The 17,084-nt window shown below is 44.8% G+C and overlaps 1 protein-coding gene across 1 annotated transcript; it reads left to right on the forward strand.

Moving 5' to 3' along the window:
* Window positions 1–2,540: 2,540 nt before the first annotated feature.
* LOC128524107 (serine/threonine-protein kinase SIK1-like) lies at window positions 2,541–15,484 on the forward strand. The gene is made up of 14 exons (XM_053496442.1): window positions 2,541–2,855; window positions 3,839–4,041; window positions 4,136–4,252; window positions 7,040–7,103; window positions 7,379–7,540; window positions 8,474–8,598; window positions 8,697–8,820; window positions 8,934–9,154; window positions 12,145–12,300; window positions 12,390–12,500; window positions 12,597–12,822; window positions 12,922–13,173; window positions 13,317–13,542; window positions 13,686–15,484. Exons 2-14 carry the CDS (start codon window positions 3,886–3,888, stop codon window positions 14,194–14,196), a joined length of 2,451 nt encoding a protein of 816 aa, XP_053352417.1. The 5' UTR covers window positions 2,541–2,855; window positions 3,839–3,885; the 3' UTR covers window positions 14,197–15,484.
* The last annotated feature ends 1,600 nt before the right edge of the window (window positions 15,485–17,084 follow it).

Raw genomic sequence — 17,084 nt, forward strand, 5'->3', positions numbered from 1 at the left:
GTCCTCCTGAGCTGCAGGGAGACCCCGTGATGAAGGTCAGAGCTTTGTGGTGCTCCTGTGGCTTCCCGTAAAACATAACGCTATAGCTCTGACATGTTTCCTCTCTATATTCCCCTGATCTTCCCCCTGAGCCCTGGACTGTGAGCTTTAAAACCACTTCCTGGTGTGCGTTTCGAGTCGTTTTTCACCGTCTGAATGTCAGAGCAGACAGACAACACAGATGTGGTTCATGCAACTCCCGTCTTCTACATCGAAATAACTAAATCTAGACAGATTGAACTCAAAGGTCGAACGTGCAGGATGAGCCTCGATCTGATTTGCTTTATCACTCTTTTAACGTGCGGCAGGAACCTCTCCCTACCGTGCATCACCTTCTACACAGCTGTGTGTTACATTCTGAATGTTTTTTTTTTTGCTGTGGAAAGTCCTCCTTATGCAGCACGCGATGCACACTGTGTATAAAGTGCACCAGTGGACGGAGGTGTCTTCCTGCAGGTGTGTGTGTGTGTGTGTGTGTGTGTAAGAGAGAGGAAGAGTGAGCATGGCAGTGCTTGCTTGTGCACACACACATACCGTGCATGCCTCTGTGTGGGTGTGGATGCTCTTTAATACGCTGTATTAATGTGGTATGTTTGCGCTCGGGCAAGCATGCAGAATGCACCGATTCCTTCCCCTCCACCTTCCCCTACAACCCCCAATCTCTCTCTCTCTTTCTGTCTGTCACAGAGCAAGACACTAGATTAGACGCAACCTTGGCACAGGGAAGGTGAAGTAAAGCTACTGTGCGGCGCAGCATGTAAATGGAGCAAAAGAATTAGATATGGTTCGCTGCACATGTACACACTTGTGTTTTTCTTGTGTATGTGTGTGGAAAATCCAGTCCTTTTAAGATTATATTTGAAAACACAAACAGTGTTGATTAATTTAAAATATTTTACATTTTATATTGAAGAAATAGACTGCACACCTCCAGGGTCCGGGTTCGAGTGTGCATGTTCTTGCTGAGTTTCTTCCAAGTACTCCGGCTTCTTCCAACAGGCCAACAGACAAAGACTTTATCCCGCCCCCCTTAAGCAAGTTTAAATAAATTCGGTTTTATTTCTATAGCGCTTTTAACAGTCACGGTCGCAAAGCAGCTTTACAGAATCAAAAGAAAATTAGGGGAATGAGTGTGAAAAGTGTAAGGAAATAATGTATAACTCTAAATGATCAAATAGTCCCTGATGAACAAGCCGATGGCGACGCGGTGCTGAGGGGAAAAACTCCCTGAGATGGAAATAGGAAGAAACCTTGAGAGGAACCAGACTCAACAGGGAACCCATCCTCATTTGGGTGATAACTGCAATAGAAACTACGCAAATATCTCCAGGGTGGGGAGTATGCGTCGCCCGATGTGCCAGATGGCATGTGGATGGATCAAAATAATCCAAATGAATAATAAAAAAAATGCATGCATACATACATACATACATACATACTGTACATACATTCATTAAATAATGCACGAAAAGCTCATTATTCCATTGCAATGCTTAAAAATGTCAAAGAGTTCATTCATTTTTAAATCTAAGTACAAGACCATATACAACATGACATGCAGTAAAACTCTTATATGATATAGATGAAAACAGTAAGAAGAGGCAAATTGCATTAGAAAAAGATTGTCACTCATTCCTTTTATATACCGCTTTATCCTGTCCTGTATACAGGGTTATGAGGAGGGGTAGACCCTGGACAGGGTGCCAGTTCATCACAGTGCACGTGCACACACACACACACACACACACACACACACACACACACACACACACACTATGGGCAATTTGGGAATGCCGAATAACCTAATCTGCATGTCTTTGGACTGTGGGAGGAAACCGGAGTACGCAGAGTTAACCCACTAAGCTCGGGGAGAACATGCAAACTCCATGCACACAGACCTCGAGGTGAAAATCAAACCTGGATACAATTTGCAAATATGCATTTACAATAATTTGAAAAATAAATATAAAATATAACCGTATAAAAATGTATACATTGGGAATGTAATTTAAATAAAAAACACAGAGGGTATTAGAGGGAAAGCTATTGCATGTATGTATGTATGACAGCAGCAGTAAGAATAAATCATGTCTTTCTTTTATTTTATAAACTTATTCTATTTAATTCACTTAAATGTGAAAAACGTTTACGTTTCCAAACTTCTTCCCTTACATTTTGGCCCTTGTGGCTTTCCATAGCGCCATTAATTCAACAGTTCCAGACAGAGAGAGAGAGAGAGAGAGAGAGAGAGCGCGCGAGCGCAGTCACGTGGTGTCACACAGCTCTGGGCACCGACGTCATCGCCTTCCATCTCCAAAGCAACCACTCCATCAGCACGCGCGTCAGCCGGCTCGGCGAGCCGCGCCGTTGCCGAGCAACCCTCGGCGGGCGCGCTCGCTCGCTCGGCGCTCTGACGCGTGTATGACGTAAATTAAGTCGGGGCGGGGCTTCCCATTGCGCTCCGGTTATACCCGGGGATGGAAGGAGGCGGAGGAATAAAGAAAGGAGGCGGAGCTAGGCTCGGCTCGGCGCACGCTGACCAATCAGAGCGGGCGGCGGCTTGTCTTAGCGGCGCGAGCCGAGCTCGAGACAGGGCCAGAAGCGTCACCCTGGTTACAGGAGAGCTGGGTCTCTCTGTCTCTCTGACTCTCACTCACTCACACACACACACACACACACACAGCGCGGGATTACTATACAGGACACTCAATAATAAAGATAAAACAGAGAGTTGTGAAGTGTCATGGTGGAGAGAATCTGAACAGGAGGAAGATTAAGTTAGGATTCCTCCGTGGAATGAGGAGAGGATCAGTGCGGTGAGTGCGCGCGCACACACACACTTAGAGTAAGTTTATACATTATTGATACATTGTTATATTACTGTGATCATAACATCAAACATAAGCCTTAACCCTGCTTTCTGAGGGGTATATTTCACCTAGATCTAACAGTAAACACTATTATTGTTATTGTTATTATTATTATTATTATTATATACAATTATTTTTTTCTATTTATTTTTATACATTTACTTTGTTTTAGTTTAAATTTATAAGCATCCCTTTATCATTAATATATTTCCTCCTGAATTTTAAACCTTAATAATAATAATAATAATAATAATAAATAATAATAAAAGCACATAGTGTAAAGTAAAAAAATAAAGCTGTAAAAGAAATATATATATTTTTTTAATTTAATATATATATGTGTTTTCATGTTAAGTTTAATTGTATTAAAATTTTTTAACCTGAGATTAAGTCACTTATTTTTGGTTGAAGAAATATATTTATTTTCTCGTTGCATTACTTTTTTTCTTTATTTAATTTGTATTTTTTTAACTAATGTGTTTTTATATAACTTAATTTAAAATCCTTAAATTATCCTTAAAATATCATCCTTTTTAACACAAGACAAAGTTGCATTCTTTGATTAAATAAATATACTTCTTCATTATTGCATTTTCCTGTGAATGTATTTTTTCAAAGTTTAATTATTTAAAGTATTTAAAAGTATGTAAAAGTATATAACATCAGGATCGGGAATGTGTGTGAAGTTTATACCAATAAACCACAGATGTAAGTTTGAATGTGTGTGTGTTCAGCATTAGTCTTATGATGTCATTTCATGCATTAATGCGTTAACGGAGGCTGCAGTTTGTTTTCAGTTTGTTGTGGAGATTTTTGTTTGGTGTGTGTGTGTGTATATGTGTGTTAAACCTGCTTTGCATGGAGGTTTAGGGTTAGTCGAGGCAGCCGTCGTGGTGTAAAGTGTTAATGTGACGGCGTTTCTTGTGCAGGCGTGAAAGCGAACCCTGAGCCGTCCTGCTCGCGTGCGGAAATCGTTATGGTGATCATGCGGGAGGTGAACGCAGAAGGTCCGGCCGGCGTCTCTGCCCAGGGTCGACCCCTGCAGGTGGGCTTCTACGAGATCATCCGGACGCTCGGGAAGGGCAACTTTGCTGTGGTCAAACTGGCCAGACACAAAGTGACCAAAACTCAGGTACATCACATCTTCATCACCATCCTCTTCATCATCATCACATGCTTCTGCAGAGTTAGTTTAAATTATGCTGTTTCTTTTTTTTCTTTTTTAGGTTGCTATTAAAATAATCGACAAGACCCGTCTGAACTCGTCCAACCTGGAGAAGATCTACAGGGAGGTGCAGATCATGAAGCTGCTGAATCATCCGCACATCATTAAGCTTTACCAGGTAGCCCTGCGTTTATATTCATATTTGTGTAGTTATTTACACACACACACACACACACACACACACACACACACACACACACACACACACGAGTCAGGAAGCTGAATCATTTCCAAACGCTTCAGAAACCGCGGTAACTAATGCAGAGTGATATCAGTTGGTTTACTGTGTGTGTGTGTGTGTGTGTGTGTGTGTGTGTAGTATAAAGTGATATGAAACAGATTATTATTATTATTATTATTATAACCTCAGATTTAAGTTGGTGAGGCCATGTGACAAAAATACTGAATCACGATAAACTGAGGATGTTTTGGTGTAAATGTGTTTTAAAATAAAAGTAAAATACATTTTAATATTAAAATAAAATGTAAACATTAGCTTGCAAAAACATTTCTGTGCATTTTAATTTTTTTACAGATATCGTGATACATCATGTCCTAGTGCACTTGTTATAATTTTAGAGTTATAGTCACTTAAATGTTTAAAGATTACTTTTTCGAAATAATTATTTGAACTCTGGATCAAAGGTGTTGATTTGATGCTAAAAACAGTAAAATAAATAAATAAATAAATGGGGGAAAAAACCTTTTCATATTAAACTTAAATGTAAAAAATAGATTGCAGTAAAACCTTCTGTGCATTTTAGTCGAGTGCAGATGTGAGGGTGATGAGAGGGAACCCGGACGCAGTGTACGTCAGAGTTATTGTTAATTAGGCGTGAGAGTTTAATCTGTCGAGTCAGGAACACATTCAAGCTGCTGGATCTTATTGTGTTCTCTGAAACTTGATTGCTGAAGTGTGTGTGTGTGTGTGTGTGTGTTAGAGAGAGCGGGATTAATCAGCCTCTTTGAAGCGCAATGTGTCGGCCCGGTCACGTGAAACGATCCGTCTGTAAGACGTGTAAGCCTCTTTAGCCGGTAGAACAGGTTTTGACGCACATACACTTGCGCGTGCATGCACACACACACACACACACACACAGAGGCCCTGTGGTTGGACAACACCAGGCGTGTATTACACCAGAGCATATTTCTCCTCATTGCTCCCAGACCCAGTTGCTCTGGTGTGTTGTGAAAGAGAGGTTTCCTGGAAATTTCAAGCGTGTCGTGTCGTGTCGTGTCGCAGACTCAGACGATACGATATCACGATACGTAAACAGTATCACGGTGTGTGAAACGCCTAGTCGAAAGATTTCACCGTAGGAGCATTTAGTGGGAAAATATTTCACTAAACTCAACACTGGGACGTGACAAATGGTACGTTTTAGTGTCGTCGGTGGGCGTGGCCTGAGAAACTGTAATGCTTGGACGACACCCGAGCGGCGCCACGAATCAAACGCGTCTCAGCGTCTGTTACTGAATTCGAGCGTTTCACGTCACGCGGAAAAAACCAACAAGTCTCGTGCTCGTGTTTGACCCGCGAAAGCGTTTAGTGTCTTTTATCACCGCTTTTGATGCCAACTGTACAGTGTTTAAAAAGCCCCGAGAGGTAGATACCATCTGTCTGTCTGTCTCTCACTGTGTGTGTGTGTGTGTGTGTGTGTGTGAGACGGTTAGGTTCTCACATTCCCGACCCCTGCAGGGTTTGGGAGGTCACGTCTCGCATGCCTGCGCTCTCCTTTCACACAGCCGCGGCTTATTTAAAGCCCGAGAGGATAAAACAGACGCAGAGCCCCTGCTGATAAACGCCCGGCTGCGTGCTCCTCGGCTCGGGCGCTGCAGATGTGACGACAGGTCGAGCTGTCACACACCTACTGAGTGTGTGTGTGTGTGTATGTGAGAGAGAGAGAGATCTTTGACAGGATTGGGTAACACAGGGCTAGTTTATCTCATGGTAGAGGACGTCATTACTGCATCACACTACCTGGAATCCATGTGTGTGTGTGTGTGTGTGTGTGTGTGTGTGAGAGAGACCCGTTGTGCAACCAGCTACCGTTGCGTTCCTTCAGGCTCTCCCGGGAACACTGAGAATGTTTTCGCAGGCGAGGTGAAGCTTGACGTTTCAGCTGCCGGTGAAGCAAAACCTCCGGACTTGTTGATCCGTGTGTTACGTGTTTCTCTTTTCCTAAGAAATGTCTGACGAGAGAGAGAGAGAAAGAGGGAGAGAAAGAGGGAGAGGGAGGGGAACAGACAACAATTTAGGCCCAGGACTCGCTGTAACAGTTATAGTGCTGACTGGAGCCGCGTGATCGTGTCTGTTAGTTGGTCGATTCGATTCATCCATGAGCTCATGAGTAACACGATGCTCTCGCCACCATGCTTCACAGCCCACGAACGGCGGAACCGGGTTTCCGCAGAGTCGCGGATTAAAAAACAAACAAACAAACAAACCAAAAAATATATATAAATAATCAACTCCGAGAAAGTGAAAGGGTGTCATAAATAATGGGACACCCACTACAATACACTGCACGGAGAAGTGTTCAGCACCGCGTGGTGTTTTCCGAGCGTCGTGTTTGTGTTTGTGTTTGCGTGCGAGTGTCGTTCTCAGTGACGCTGACGGAAAGTTTCCGCGTGTTTCTGTAAATAAGGGACGCTCAGGAAGCGGCACAGCGCGCCGGTGCTTATCATGGGAAAGCAGGAGTGAGGGTTTCACTTTTGTGTGTGTGTGTGTGTGTGTGTGTGTGTGTGTGTGTGTGTGTGTGTCAGCCCAAGCCCTCTTCACAAACCCTGCTAAAGCCAGCATTAAAGTTTAACAGCGCAGTAAAAGGAGATTTATTAGACTGCTTAAAGCCAACAGCACCTCTCTGATCCGTGTGTGTGTGTGTGTGTGTGTGTGTTTTCGCAGGTCATGGAGACCAAAGACATGCTGTACATCGTAACGGAGTACGCGAAGAACGGAGAGATGTTCGGTGAGTACAGGTTTCAGCTGATGAGTCAGACATGCCGGGTTAGAGAGGAGGTGAGGAGCGGGGCCAAGCACCAGGTGGTGGAACAGGTGTGGGAGGGTGTTGTTTTTTTTTAAGCGCTTATGTAACACAAACACACACACACACACACCTGGGATCACAGAATGTACCGCCAGAATAGAGAGATCTTTCACAGCCGCTCAGAACCGATTCACACTCCATTTGGACTCTCCACATTCCTCATCTTCATCCTCATCCTCCTCTTCCTCTCCTACCAGACTACCTGACCTCGAACGGACGCATGAGCGAAGCCGAGGCACGCAAGACGTTCTGGCAGATCCTCACCGCCGTGGACTACTGCCACCGCCATCACATCGTCCACCGAGACCTGAAGACCGAGAACCTGCTGCTGGACGCCAACATGAACATCAAACTCGCAGGTGAGGAGACAGACGCGACCTGCGCACACACACACACACACACACGCTCGGGTCTCAGGAGTGCCGTACTGTAAGATGTCAGATGATGTTATAATCTTTATTTACTGTCGTTCTGATTTAACGCTGGATTTATTTAATATTTTGTAAGAGTTCCATAAAGTCTAGATATTAAACATATATTTTTACATTTAAAATAAAAAATATATATAAAATAACTGTTATAAAGTTAGTAAAGGCATGTACAGGGACTAAAATTGTAAAGTTTTTGTATATTTTTAAAACAAATCTCCTGATAAACATTATGTATGTATATTTTTATATGCATTTCTTTTTATACCTTTAATTAATAAAATAAAATTGTTCATTTAGCATCTGGAACAAAATAATATTTTTTAATCAAGTTATTATCAGTAACAATTGTCAAATCGTTATCATGTGTAGGAAAGAAATTACACCTTTAAAAAAACCCCGAATGTGTTTAATGTTAGGAGAAAATCTGATTCTAATAATAAAATAAAAAACAAAACAAATAATCTATTTCGGTATGAGACATTACATTAACGTGACACAGATAAATGAATTAGATTGTGGGTTTTCTTTTCCTTAATTGTGAGAAACTTTAACGATTGTGATGGCAAAGTTCTAAAATCAGTCTTGTTATATTTTATTGATCGTGTTATTATCTGCCTGGATATTAAGTACATAACTAGAACACAACGATCAGAACCGGTGTGAGCGACATCGCGAGAGCGGGAAAAGAAACCAGGACGGTTATGAAACCGTTTAATGTCAGCTGAGGGAGCTGTGCTCTGGGCTTCTTTTTTTTGCGTAACATGATTACATGCTTGTGTAACACGGCTACCCTGGAGCTAGGAGTGACGCTCAGCTGACAAAACCTCATGATGTCTCTCTGTCTCTCGTCTCATTATTTAGACTTCGGGTTCGGAAACTTCTACAATTCCGGAGAGCCCTTGTCCACGTGGTGCGGGAGCCCGCCGTACGCCGCGCCCGAGGTCTTCGAGGGAAAAGAGTACGAAGGACCGCAGCTGGACATCTGGGTACGTGTCCTGTCCTTACAAGCATTCTCAGGAGGACACGGGGATAATAATAATAATAATAATAATAATAATTGTGAAATCTGTGTGTGTGTGTTTAGAGCCTGGGAGTAGTGCTGTACGTGTTGGTGTGCGGCTCGCTGCCGTTTGACGGAGAAAGTCTGCCAGCGCTGAGGCAGAGGGTGACCGAGGGACGCTTCAGAATCCCCTTCTTCATGTCTGAAGGTAACCGATCCATCCGTATGTTGTGCGCTTTCAGAAACGTAATCAGAATCAAGGTGCCTTCTGATGTATAACCAGGGTCTCTCCTCCTCCTCCTCCTCCTTTCGTGAACTCAGATTGCGAGAACCTGATCCGGAAGATGCTGGTGGTGGATCCAGCCAAGCGCATCGGCATCGCTCAGATCAAGCAGCACCGCTGGATGCTAGCCGACCCCAGCGCCCCTCACCAGACGCTCACGCACTCCCTCACCGACTACAACTCCAACCTGGGTGACTACAGCGAGCCCGTCCTGAGCATCATGCACACGCTGGGAATCGACCGCCAGAGGACCGTGGAGGTAAGACGCGACGGCTCACGTTACTGACGATGAGTTATTGCTCCCGGGGGGGAGATGGGGGGGGGGGGGGGTTGGTGTTAGTGGCTACAGCCTAATCGGCGCCGCTCGAGGGGATTACAGTTGTCAGTTTTGTCACGTCGGTGGCGCCCCGTCGACGGCGGGAAACCTCCTGTTTATCCTCGTCTCGTGCCAAGACTTTAAACGCATATCCCTGCTGGCACGGAGACGATAAACACAGCGGCATCTGCTCCTGAAATCTGTCATCTTAAGACGAGAACAGTTTTTCGTTCAAGCAGCAAAGCGAGGCGACTGCTAACACCAGAGCACGCTGCGTTTTATTTCCTCGCTAATGTAAACACCAGATGAGGCGATTGGCACACCCATCTGGAATGACTGACAGGATTTTTGGGGGTCGCTCTAGAAGAGGTTATGTAATGTTTCAGCTAGCATCCTCGACGTAAAGCGAACTAATATTAGACAGGTACATCAACCACCAAGGAGGCGTGTCTGCTTTCCTGTCGAGTCTAGGATTTTATTTATTTTTAATTTTTTTGAAACATTCACTCAAATTCAAATTTTATTTGTCACATACACAAACATACACAGTACGAAATGTAGTGAAATGTATTATACGACTGCCATTGACCCTAAAAGAGAGTTAAATTTTACAAATAAGAAATAAATATGAATAAAAGAAATACGATAGAAATTAAATTACAAAATTAAATTAAACTAGGAAAAATAGAACTAAAAATAAAAATAGAAATGTGCTATGAAAAAATAGAACTAAAAATAAAAATAGAAATAGGATGTACAAAATAGAAATATACAGTGCAAATTGAAATATACTTTACGGTGTGTGCAAATATGCATGGAACAAAGTGTCTTAGTGCAGAGGTTATTAAAGTGTCTTTGTGCACTGGTCCAGGATGTAAACGTAAAACTGTAAAATGTAGTGTAGTTGTGAAGGTAGGTGTGCAAAGTTATTAAAGTGTCTTTGTGCAATGGTCCGGGATGTAACGTACGACATGTAGTGTATATATGAAGGATGGTGAGCGTGTAATTGTCCATAGTGTTCATGGATGTAAGATGATTGATGGATTTGACCAATTATGAAAATATTGTGTAGTTCTGCATAGTGGTGTGGTTGTGGTTGAGAGACCTTATCGCCTGCGGGAAGAAGCTCCTCCTCAGTCTCTCTGTGTTGGCCTTCAAGGAGCGGAATCGCTTCCCAGACCGCAACAGAGTAAACAGTCCGTTATTGGGGTGGCTGAGGTCCTTCACGATCTTCCTGGCCTTGGTCAAGCACCGCTTGTTGTAGATCGAGTGCAGGTCAGGGAGCTCGATGCGGATGATGCGCTCAGCTGATCGCACCACCCTCTGTAGAGCTCGTCTGTCCTGCATGGTGCTGTTCCCGAACCAGGTCGTGATATTTCCCGTCAGGATGCTCTCGATGGTGCAGGAGTAGAAATTCCTGAGCACCTTGGAGGGCAGTCTAAAGTCTCTCAAGCGTCTGAGGTGGTAGAGACGCTGCCGGGCCTTTTTTACCACGGTGTTGATGTGACAGGACCATGCCAGGTCCTGCGTGATGTGAACACCGAGGTATCTGAAGCTGTCCACTCTCTCCACTGGGCTCCTGTTGATGACGGGGGTCTGGTAGTTCCTCACCTGCTTTGTACTAAAGTCCACTATCAGCTCCTTTGTCTTACTGACGTTCAGGAGGAGATTGTTCCTCTGGCACCAGTTCTCCAGATTTCCAACCTCCTCCAGGTAGGCCGTCTCATCATTGTTCGTGATCAGGCCCACCACAACAGTGTCGTCAGCAAACTTGATGATGGTGGTGGAGCTGGTAGTGGCCACGCAGTCGTGGGTGTACAGAGAGTACAGCAGGGGGCTCAGAACACAACCCTGGGGGGCTCCAGTGCTGAGAGTGAGAGGGGCTGAGACATGTCCGCCCATCCTTACTGCCTGTGGTCTGCCAGTTAGGAAGTTGGAGATCCACTGACACATAGATGAGCCGAGTCCCAGGTGCTCCAGCTTGGTGGTAAGTGTGGAGGGAATTATGGTATTAAATGCAGAACTGTAGTCGATGAAGAGCATTTTCACATAATTCCCCCTCCGAGTGTCCAGGTGAGTGAGAGATGTATGGAGGAGATGAGAGATTGCATCGTCCGTGGAACGGTTTGGACGATAAGCAAACTGTAGTGGGTCGAGTGTGTCTGGTAGTGAAGAGATGATGAAGTCTCTGACCAGGCGTTCAAAGCACTTCATCACTACTGAAGTGAGGGCTACAGGGCGATAGTCATTGAGTGAAGCAGGATGAGGTTTCTTTGGGACAGGAACAATGATGGACTCTTTGAAGCATGTGGGGATCACCGACTGAGATAAAGAGATGTTGAATATCTCAGTGAACACAGGTGCTAGCTGGTCTGCGCAGGCTCTGAGAATACGGCCTGAGATGCCGTCTGGTCCTGCTGCTTTCCTGGTGTTCACTCTCTTGAAGGCTCTCCTCACGTCATGCTCGGTGATGATGAACGCGCTTCCGGTGCTGGCAGTGACTTCCTGTCTGCAGCCGTTAGCGCCGCTAGCATTAGCATCGCTAGCGTCCTTAGCTGCAGCCTCGAAGCGAGCATAGAAAGTGTTCAGCTCATCTGCCAGAGACACGTCTGCGTTTATCATACCGGATGTTGGTGCTTTATAATCCGTTATTGTTCTCAATCCCTGCCACAGGCTCCTAGAGTCACTCTGTTGGAGTTGTGACTCTAGTTTTCTCCCGTAGCGCTGCTTCGCCTCTTTCACCGCCTTCCGGACGCTGTATGACGCAGCCTTGTATGGTTCCATGTCCCCCGACGCGAGTCCCGTGTTGTAGGCAGCGGTGCGAGATCTCAGAGCGTCGCGGATGGTTTTATCCACCCACGGCTTCTGGTTGGGAAACGTTTTAATAACGTTTTAAAACTCATTCTTGTTCTCCTTTATTTCCCTTCTTTCAGTCTCTCCAGAGCAGCAGCTACAATCACTTCTCCGCGATCTACTACCTGCTCCTGGAGCGGGTCAAAGAGCACCGGAGCCAGCAGCTGAACCGGCAATGCGGCGGCACTTGGACCCAGAGGAGCAGGAGCACGTCGGACTCCTCGTCCAGCCCAGAGGTCAGTGTCTCCTCACAGTCCCTTTCACTTCCTCCTGCCGGTGTGACATTACATCCCTCCGGCTCATCACTCCGCTCTCCCTCTTCAAGGTGATGCCCGAGCCGTCCGACAGCTTCCGCCCGGCCATGCCGCCCGTCGCCACGGCGATGAACCAACCCGTGCACTCACAGATGGAGTGGGACCAGGGAGGGCTCTTTCAGGTGAGGAGTGTGTTCTTCTAGTTCTTTTTCTTACTTCTTACCGCGGATTGTTTATCTCCGTGCCTGTTATTAACCTCGCACCCTTTGCGTCTCCAGCGGGTGGTGTGTCCGGTCGAGGCGAGTCTCAACGGTCTCCTCTGGAACCGCTCCATCTCCCCCAACAGCCTCCTGGAGACCACTATTAACGAAGAAGTGCGTCCCGGAGACCTGGAAGAGGAGGACGTGGCGCTGCAAGCCTCTCCCACGACCCTCCCAAACACCGCATCACGTAGACACACCCTCGCCGAAGTCTCCACCCGCTTCCATCTCTGCAACCCTCCCTGTGAGTAGCATGGAAACACTTTAATTAAAAAAATAAATAAATAAAATAAAAAATTCTGTGTGGATTTGTTGTTTATGACAATTTATAAATGTCTCCCAGGTATCGTGATCAGTCCGTCTGATGGCGCGTCGTCCGACAGCTGCCTGAAGTCGTCGTCGAATCTGACTCCGCCCCTTTCCACCGCCGCAGATTTCTCGAGACTGATGGCGCCCGGGTTTGGAACCGGGACGTCTGGGCCCCTCGGAGCAACTCTGGCTCTGTCCTCCAACCGCATCCTGCAGAACCAGGGTAGTCTCCACGCCGCCAGCTTCCAGGAGGGACGCCGAGCCTCTGACACGTCCCTCACACAAGGTGTGTGTAATAATCACTTCCTCTGTAAAGGTTTTTATTTAAGCCCGTGAAATTATCCTCGAAAATTGGATGAACGTCTCTAACAACACTGTGTGTGTGTGTGTGTGTGTGTGTGTGTGTGGTGAACGTGCTGATGCGTGCAGGATTGAAAGCCTTCCGTCAGCAGCTGAGAAAGAACTCGCGTACCAAAGGTCTCCTGGGCCTGAATAAGATCAAAGGCCTGGCGAGACAGGTGTGCCCTCCGACCTCGTGCTCCAGGGGCAGCAGGGGATCATTAGGGCCCACCCTGTGCCCCCCCTCAGGCCTGCAGGGTGCCGGAGGAACTCGGGAGCGACGCAGCATGCTGGAGGAGGTTCTGCATCAGCAGAGGTGAGCCGCAGGCAGTTTGAAATGAATTCAAATAAACACTAAAACTTGTCATGGGTATAAAAGAGGATTCTTTTTTTACTAAAAGCACTTTTACAATTTTGTCACATTTAGATATGTAACCTTGCCTTGTTTTTTTATTTTAGGATGCTCCAAATCCAGCACCAGCCCCAGCCTCAGAGCGCTCACTTCCTCACTCAGTCCCACCAGCTGTCCTCCTCCTCCTCCTCCTCTTCATCATCCTCATCCTCCTCTTCACCTCCCCCCAACAGCCTGTTCGCTCCAGCTGCTCTATTCTCCAACCCTCCTCCCCAGACCGTCACCCAGCTGCTTCCCGCATGCCACCAGAGCGCCGTTCCTCTCCAGCACCCCCTGTGGCCGCAGAACCCCGACTCCTCATCTTCCTCATCTTACTCGTCCCTGTCTCCGGTGGCGTCCGCGGCTCACCTGCTGGAGGCCCGACTGCACATCAGCCAGCAGCCTCACCTCCAAGCGCATCCTCATTCTCAGCTCCAGCTCCAGGGCTACACCCTGGGACCGCTCTCGCTCTTACCCCAGCAGACGAGCTGGAGCCTGGGGGGCAGCGGGCACATCGCGCGCCCCGACACGCCCGAGCTCCAGGAGCAGCAGCTCAGCAGCTGTGTGATGGTCAAATAGGGACGCAAAAGTGTTTCGTCATTCGGGATTGAAGCGAAACTCTGACTCGTGGGATGAGAACGCTTCGTGTGTGTGTGTGTGTGTGTGTGAAGAAGACGAAGAAGCAATAACCAAACTCTTTACAGACGTCACTCTCGCCCCACCTTAACTCCAGTCTCCCTCCTAAACAAGCAATAAGAGACGGTGGTGAAGGAAGCGAAAAACACACACACTCCCACACACACACACACACACAATTGTGTTTTAAAACATCAGGCTGGTAGATTTATTCATATACTCTTACAAATAATGTATGAGAAAATAGGCCGGTCTTCCTCACGTGTATTTTTTTTGTTTGTTTGTTTGTTTGTTTTGCTTAAACTTTTTTTTTCCACTTCACTCTAGAAGACCAAAGTTTCTTTTAGCCATTTTTTTGCTACATCATTTAAAGCAAAATGCAGTATCGAGGGCGTGCAATTTAATGAACCGTGGCACAAAAAAAACTAACCCGAGTGCTGATTTACAGGCGGATCCGAGGGGTGTTCGTGGTACTTAATTACTGAGGAATAAATCAATCAATCAATCAATCAATAAGAGCGAGGGATGAGAAACGAGACGTCTCAGACACCTTCATCTTGATGCATCTTGATTATTTATGACAAAACAAACATCTACAGCGTAGACGTAGAACACTAAGCTTAGTGTATTCGGTACTGTTTAAAGGTTTCAAACGCGAGTCTGATTTAACGTCTCGCCGCTCAGTCTACATCAGAATAACACGTTCACACTTCAGGGGTGCATCAAGCTGTCAGGTGGTAATAGAACCTCGTCCTGCTCCTCCGCTCGGCACCGCTCGGTCACGTTTAGGTGCTAGTCGTGTTAAACACACACACACACACACACACACATGCTGAGCTTCGAGCTCGCTTCGTTGTAAAGAAGTTGCTGTCCTGGGAGTCTCAAGTCCTGAGAAATGAGATAATAAGGACCAGCTCGTCTTCTGTCATAGCACTACCTCCTCCTCTAGCTCCTCCTCCTCTTCCTCTAGCTCCTCCTCTTCCTCTAGCCCCTCCTCCTCTTCCTCTAGCTCCTCCTCCGTTCTCCCAGAACAAAGCTTACGGGATTAGTGCAATATTTCACACTCAGCTGTAGAACCTGCAACCTGTAGAACCTTCAGTACCTGCGTATGTACCTGTAGGATCATCCGCAGTACTTGTGCTTGTACATGCAGTACCTGTAGTACTCGTACCTTTTGTACCTGTATCTGTGGGGCGTGCTTTAACTTTTAGCTTTTTTTTTTTTTTTTTTTTTTTTAAACAAAATCCAAAACCTCTAGGATTCACAGCTGTATTATTTATTATTAGCATGAAAAGCTGTCTGTTATCTTTTTAATCATTATTTTTATTATAGTTTTTTTTAGCAATTTCAAAATGTTAAAATTCCTAAACAAACAATATAAAAGAACAAAATTACAGGAATGTATTTATCCAAAACTTATACATGTTGCCTGACATTTAATTAAGTTTTAAGGAGCTAAACTAGGGCTGTGCGATTTACTAATAAATATTAATTTATTAATATATGATGCAAAATTGGTGTAAATTGGAACACAATTAATCATTTTATCATCCACAGTGTGTTTATTTAAATTTGTAGTGTTAAAAACAAAATAATCGAACACATGCAGGATTATTTATAATTTTTTTAATGAATTTATTTAAAGTTTTTCTTTTTTGGAGCACGAATTAAATTTTTTTTTTGTTTGTTTTTTACATAGCACAGATAAAAAAATTAAAAAAGAAGAAAAAGGAGCAATGCTTTTAATCATTTATCGCAGACTCTCCTGCAGAGCCGAGGGACCGCGTCCGCGCTAGTCCACTTTTCTTTTCCTCTAAACATTCTGTAGCAATATAAGAGCTGATGAGACGTTGCAGTTAGGTGCTAGGAGTAGATTTGAAACAGTGTTTGTTTGAGTGTGTGTGTGTGTGTGTGTATGTGGGTATGTGTGGGTGTGTTTCGATACGATTTGTACCCCCAAACTGCACGTCTGTCTCTTGTGAGTTGGGGAAACAGGGTACGCAACCAGTGACTGAAAATGATAAGCTGAAGGCGACGCGATGGTCAGAAACAGTGTTCATCAGTTTTTATTTTATATATTAAAAAAACAAACGATTTGCACTCACCAGTGATGCTTGTGCCTTTTTTTTTCCCTGAACAAATCCCATGGTGAGGAAAGCAAGTCTTTCTTTGTTTGCTTGTTTGTTTTTTTAGGACTTTTTGTAAAAAAAAAAAAAAAAAAAGAAAGAAAGAAAGAAAAAAAGGCACACTTTTATTTCCCTTTCTTTTTCCACCCCATCTGTTTTTCAGAATAATGCACTTTACACAGTTTCTCCTTCTAAAAAATAGTGTTGTTTCCACTGCTGGGCTCTATCGAGAAGACTTCTTTAGTGTTCAATGCATTTACAATAATATTAAACACTATTTTTTAATTTGATTTTTATAATATGTAGAACTGTAAAAAAGTTTTTTTTTTCTTTCTTTCTTTCTTTCTTTTTCTTTTTTTAACATTTCCCGGATTGGTTTGCTGAAGTGTAAAATGTCCCGAATGTGTGAAATGTCTGAAAATGTGTGTGTGTGTGTGTGTGTGTGTGTGTGTGTAAGAGAGAGCGAGAGTTGTTTATTTATGTGGCTATTTATTTTCAATAAAAAAGTAAAATTTACAGTGATTGTGTCGTTCTCTTTATTTTTTTTCTTTCTTCCTGAATAAAAAAAAAAGAAAAAAGATCAGTAAATCTGTGAGTGTGAAGAGCACTTACACTCCTGTATCTGAGAGACTCTTCTGAAACAGGAAGGGGAGGGTCGTGGCGCTGTGGCTGCGCTCTGCACTGACGGTTATGATGATGCGTCAC

Source organism: Clarias gariepinus, chromosome 5, assembly GCF_024256425.1.
Source record: "Clarias gariepinus isolate MV-2021 ecotype Netherlands chromosome 5, CGAR_prim_01v2, whole genome shotgun sequence".
Classification (NCBI taxonomy): domain Eukaryota; kingdom Metazoa; phylum Chordata; class Actinopteri; order Siluriformes; family Clariidae; genus Clarias; species Clarias gariepinus.

What these genes read in the sequence shown, in the direction of transcription:
- LOC128524107 (XM_053496442.1), top strand. Translation starts at nt 3,886, where the DNA reads ATGGTGATCATGCGGGAGGTGAACGCAGAAGGTCCGGCCGGCGTCTCT. An exon ending in GACCGCAGCTGGACATCTGG is followed by an intron (nt 8,599 to 8,696) that starts GTACGTGTCCTG and finishes GTGTGTGTTTAG; the next exon opens with AGCCTGGGAGTAGTGCTGTA. An exon ending in ACTCCTCGTCCAGCCCAGAG is followed by an intron (nt 12,301 to 12,389) that starts GTCAGTGTCTCC and finishes TCCCTCTTCAAG; the next exon opens with GTGATGCCCGAGCCGTCCGA.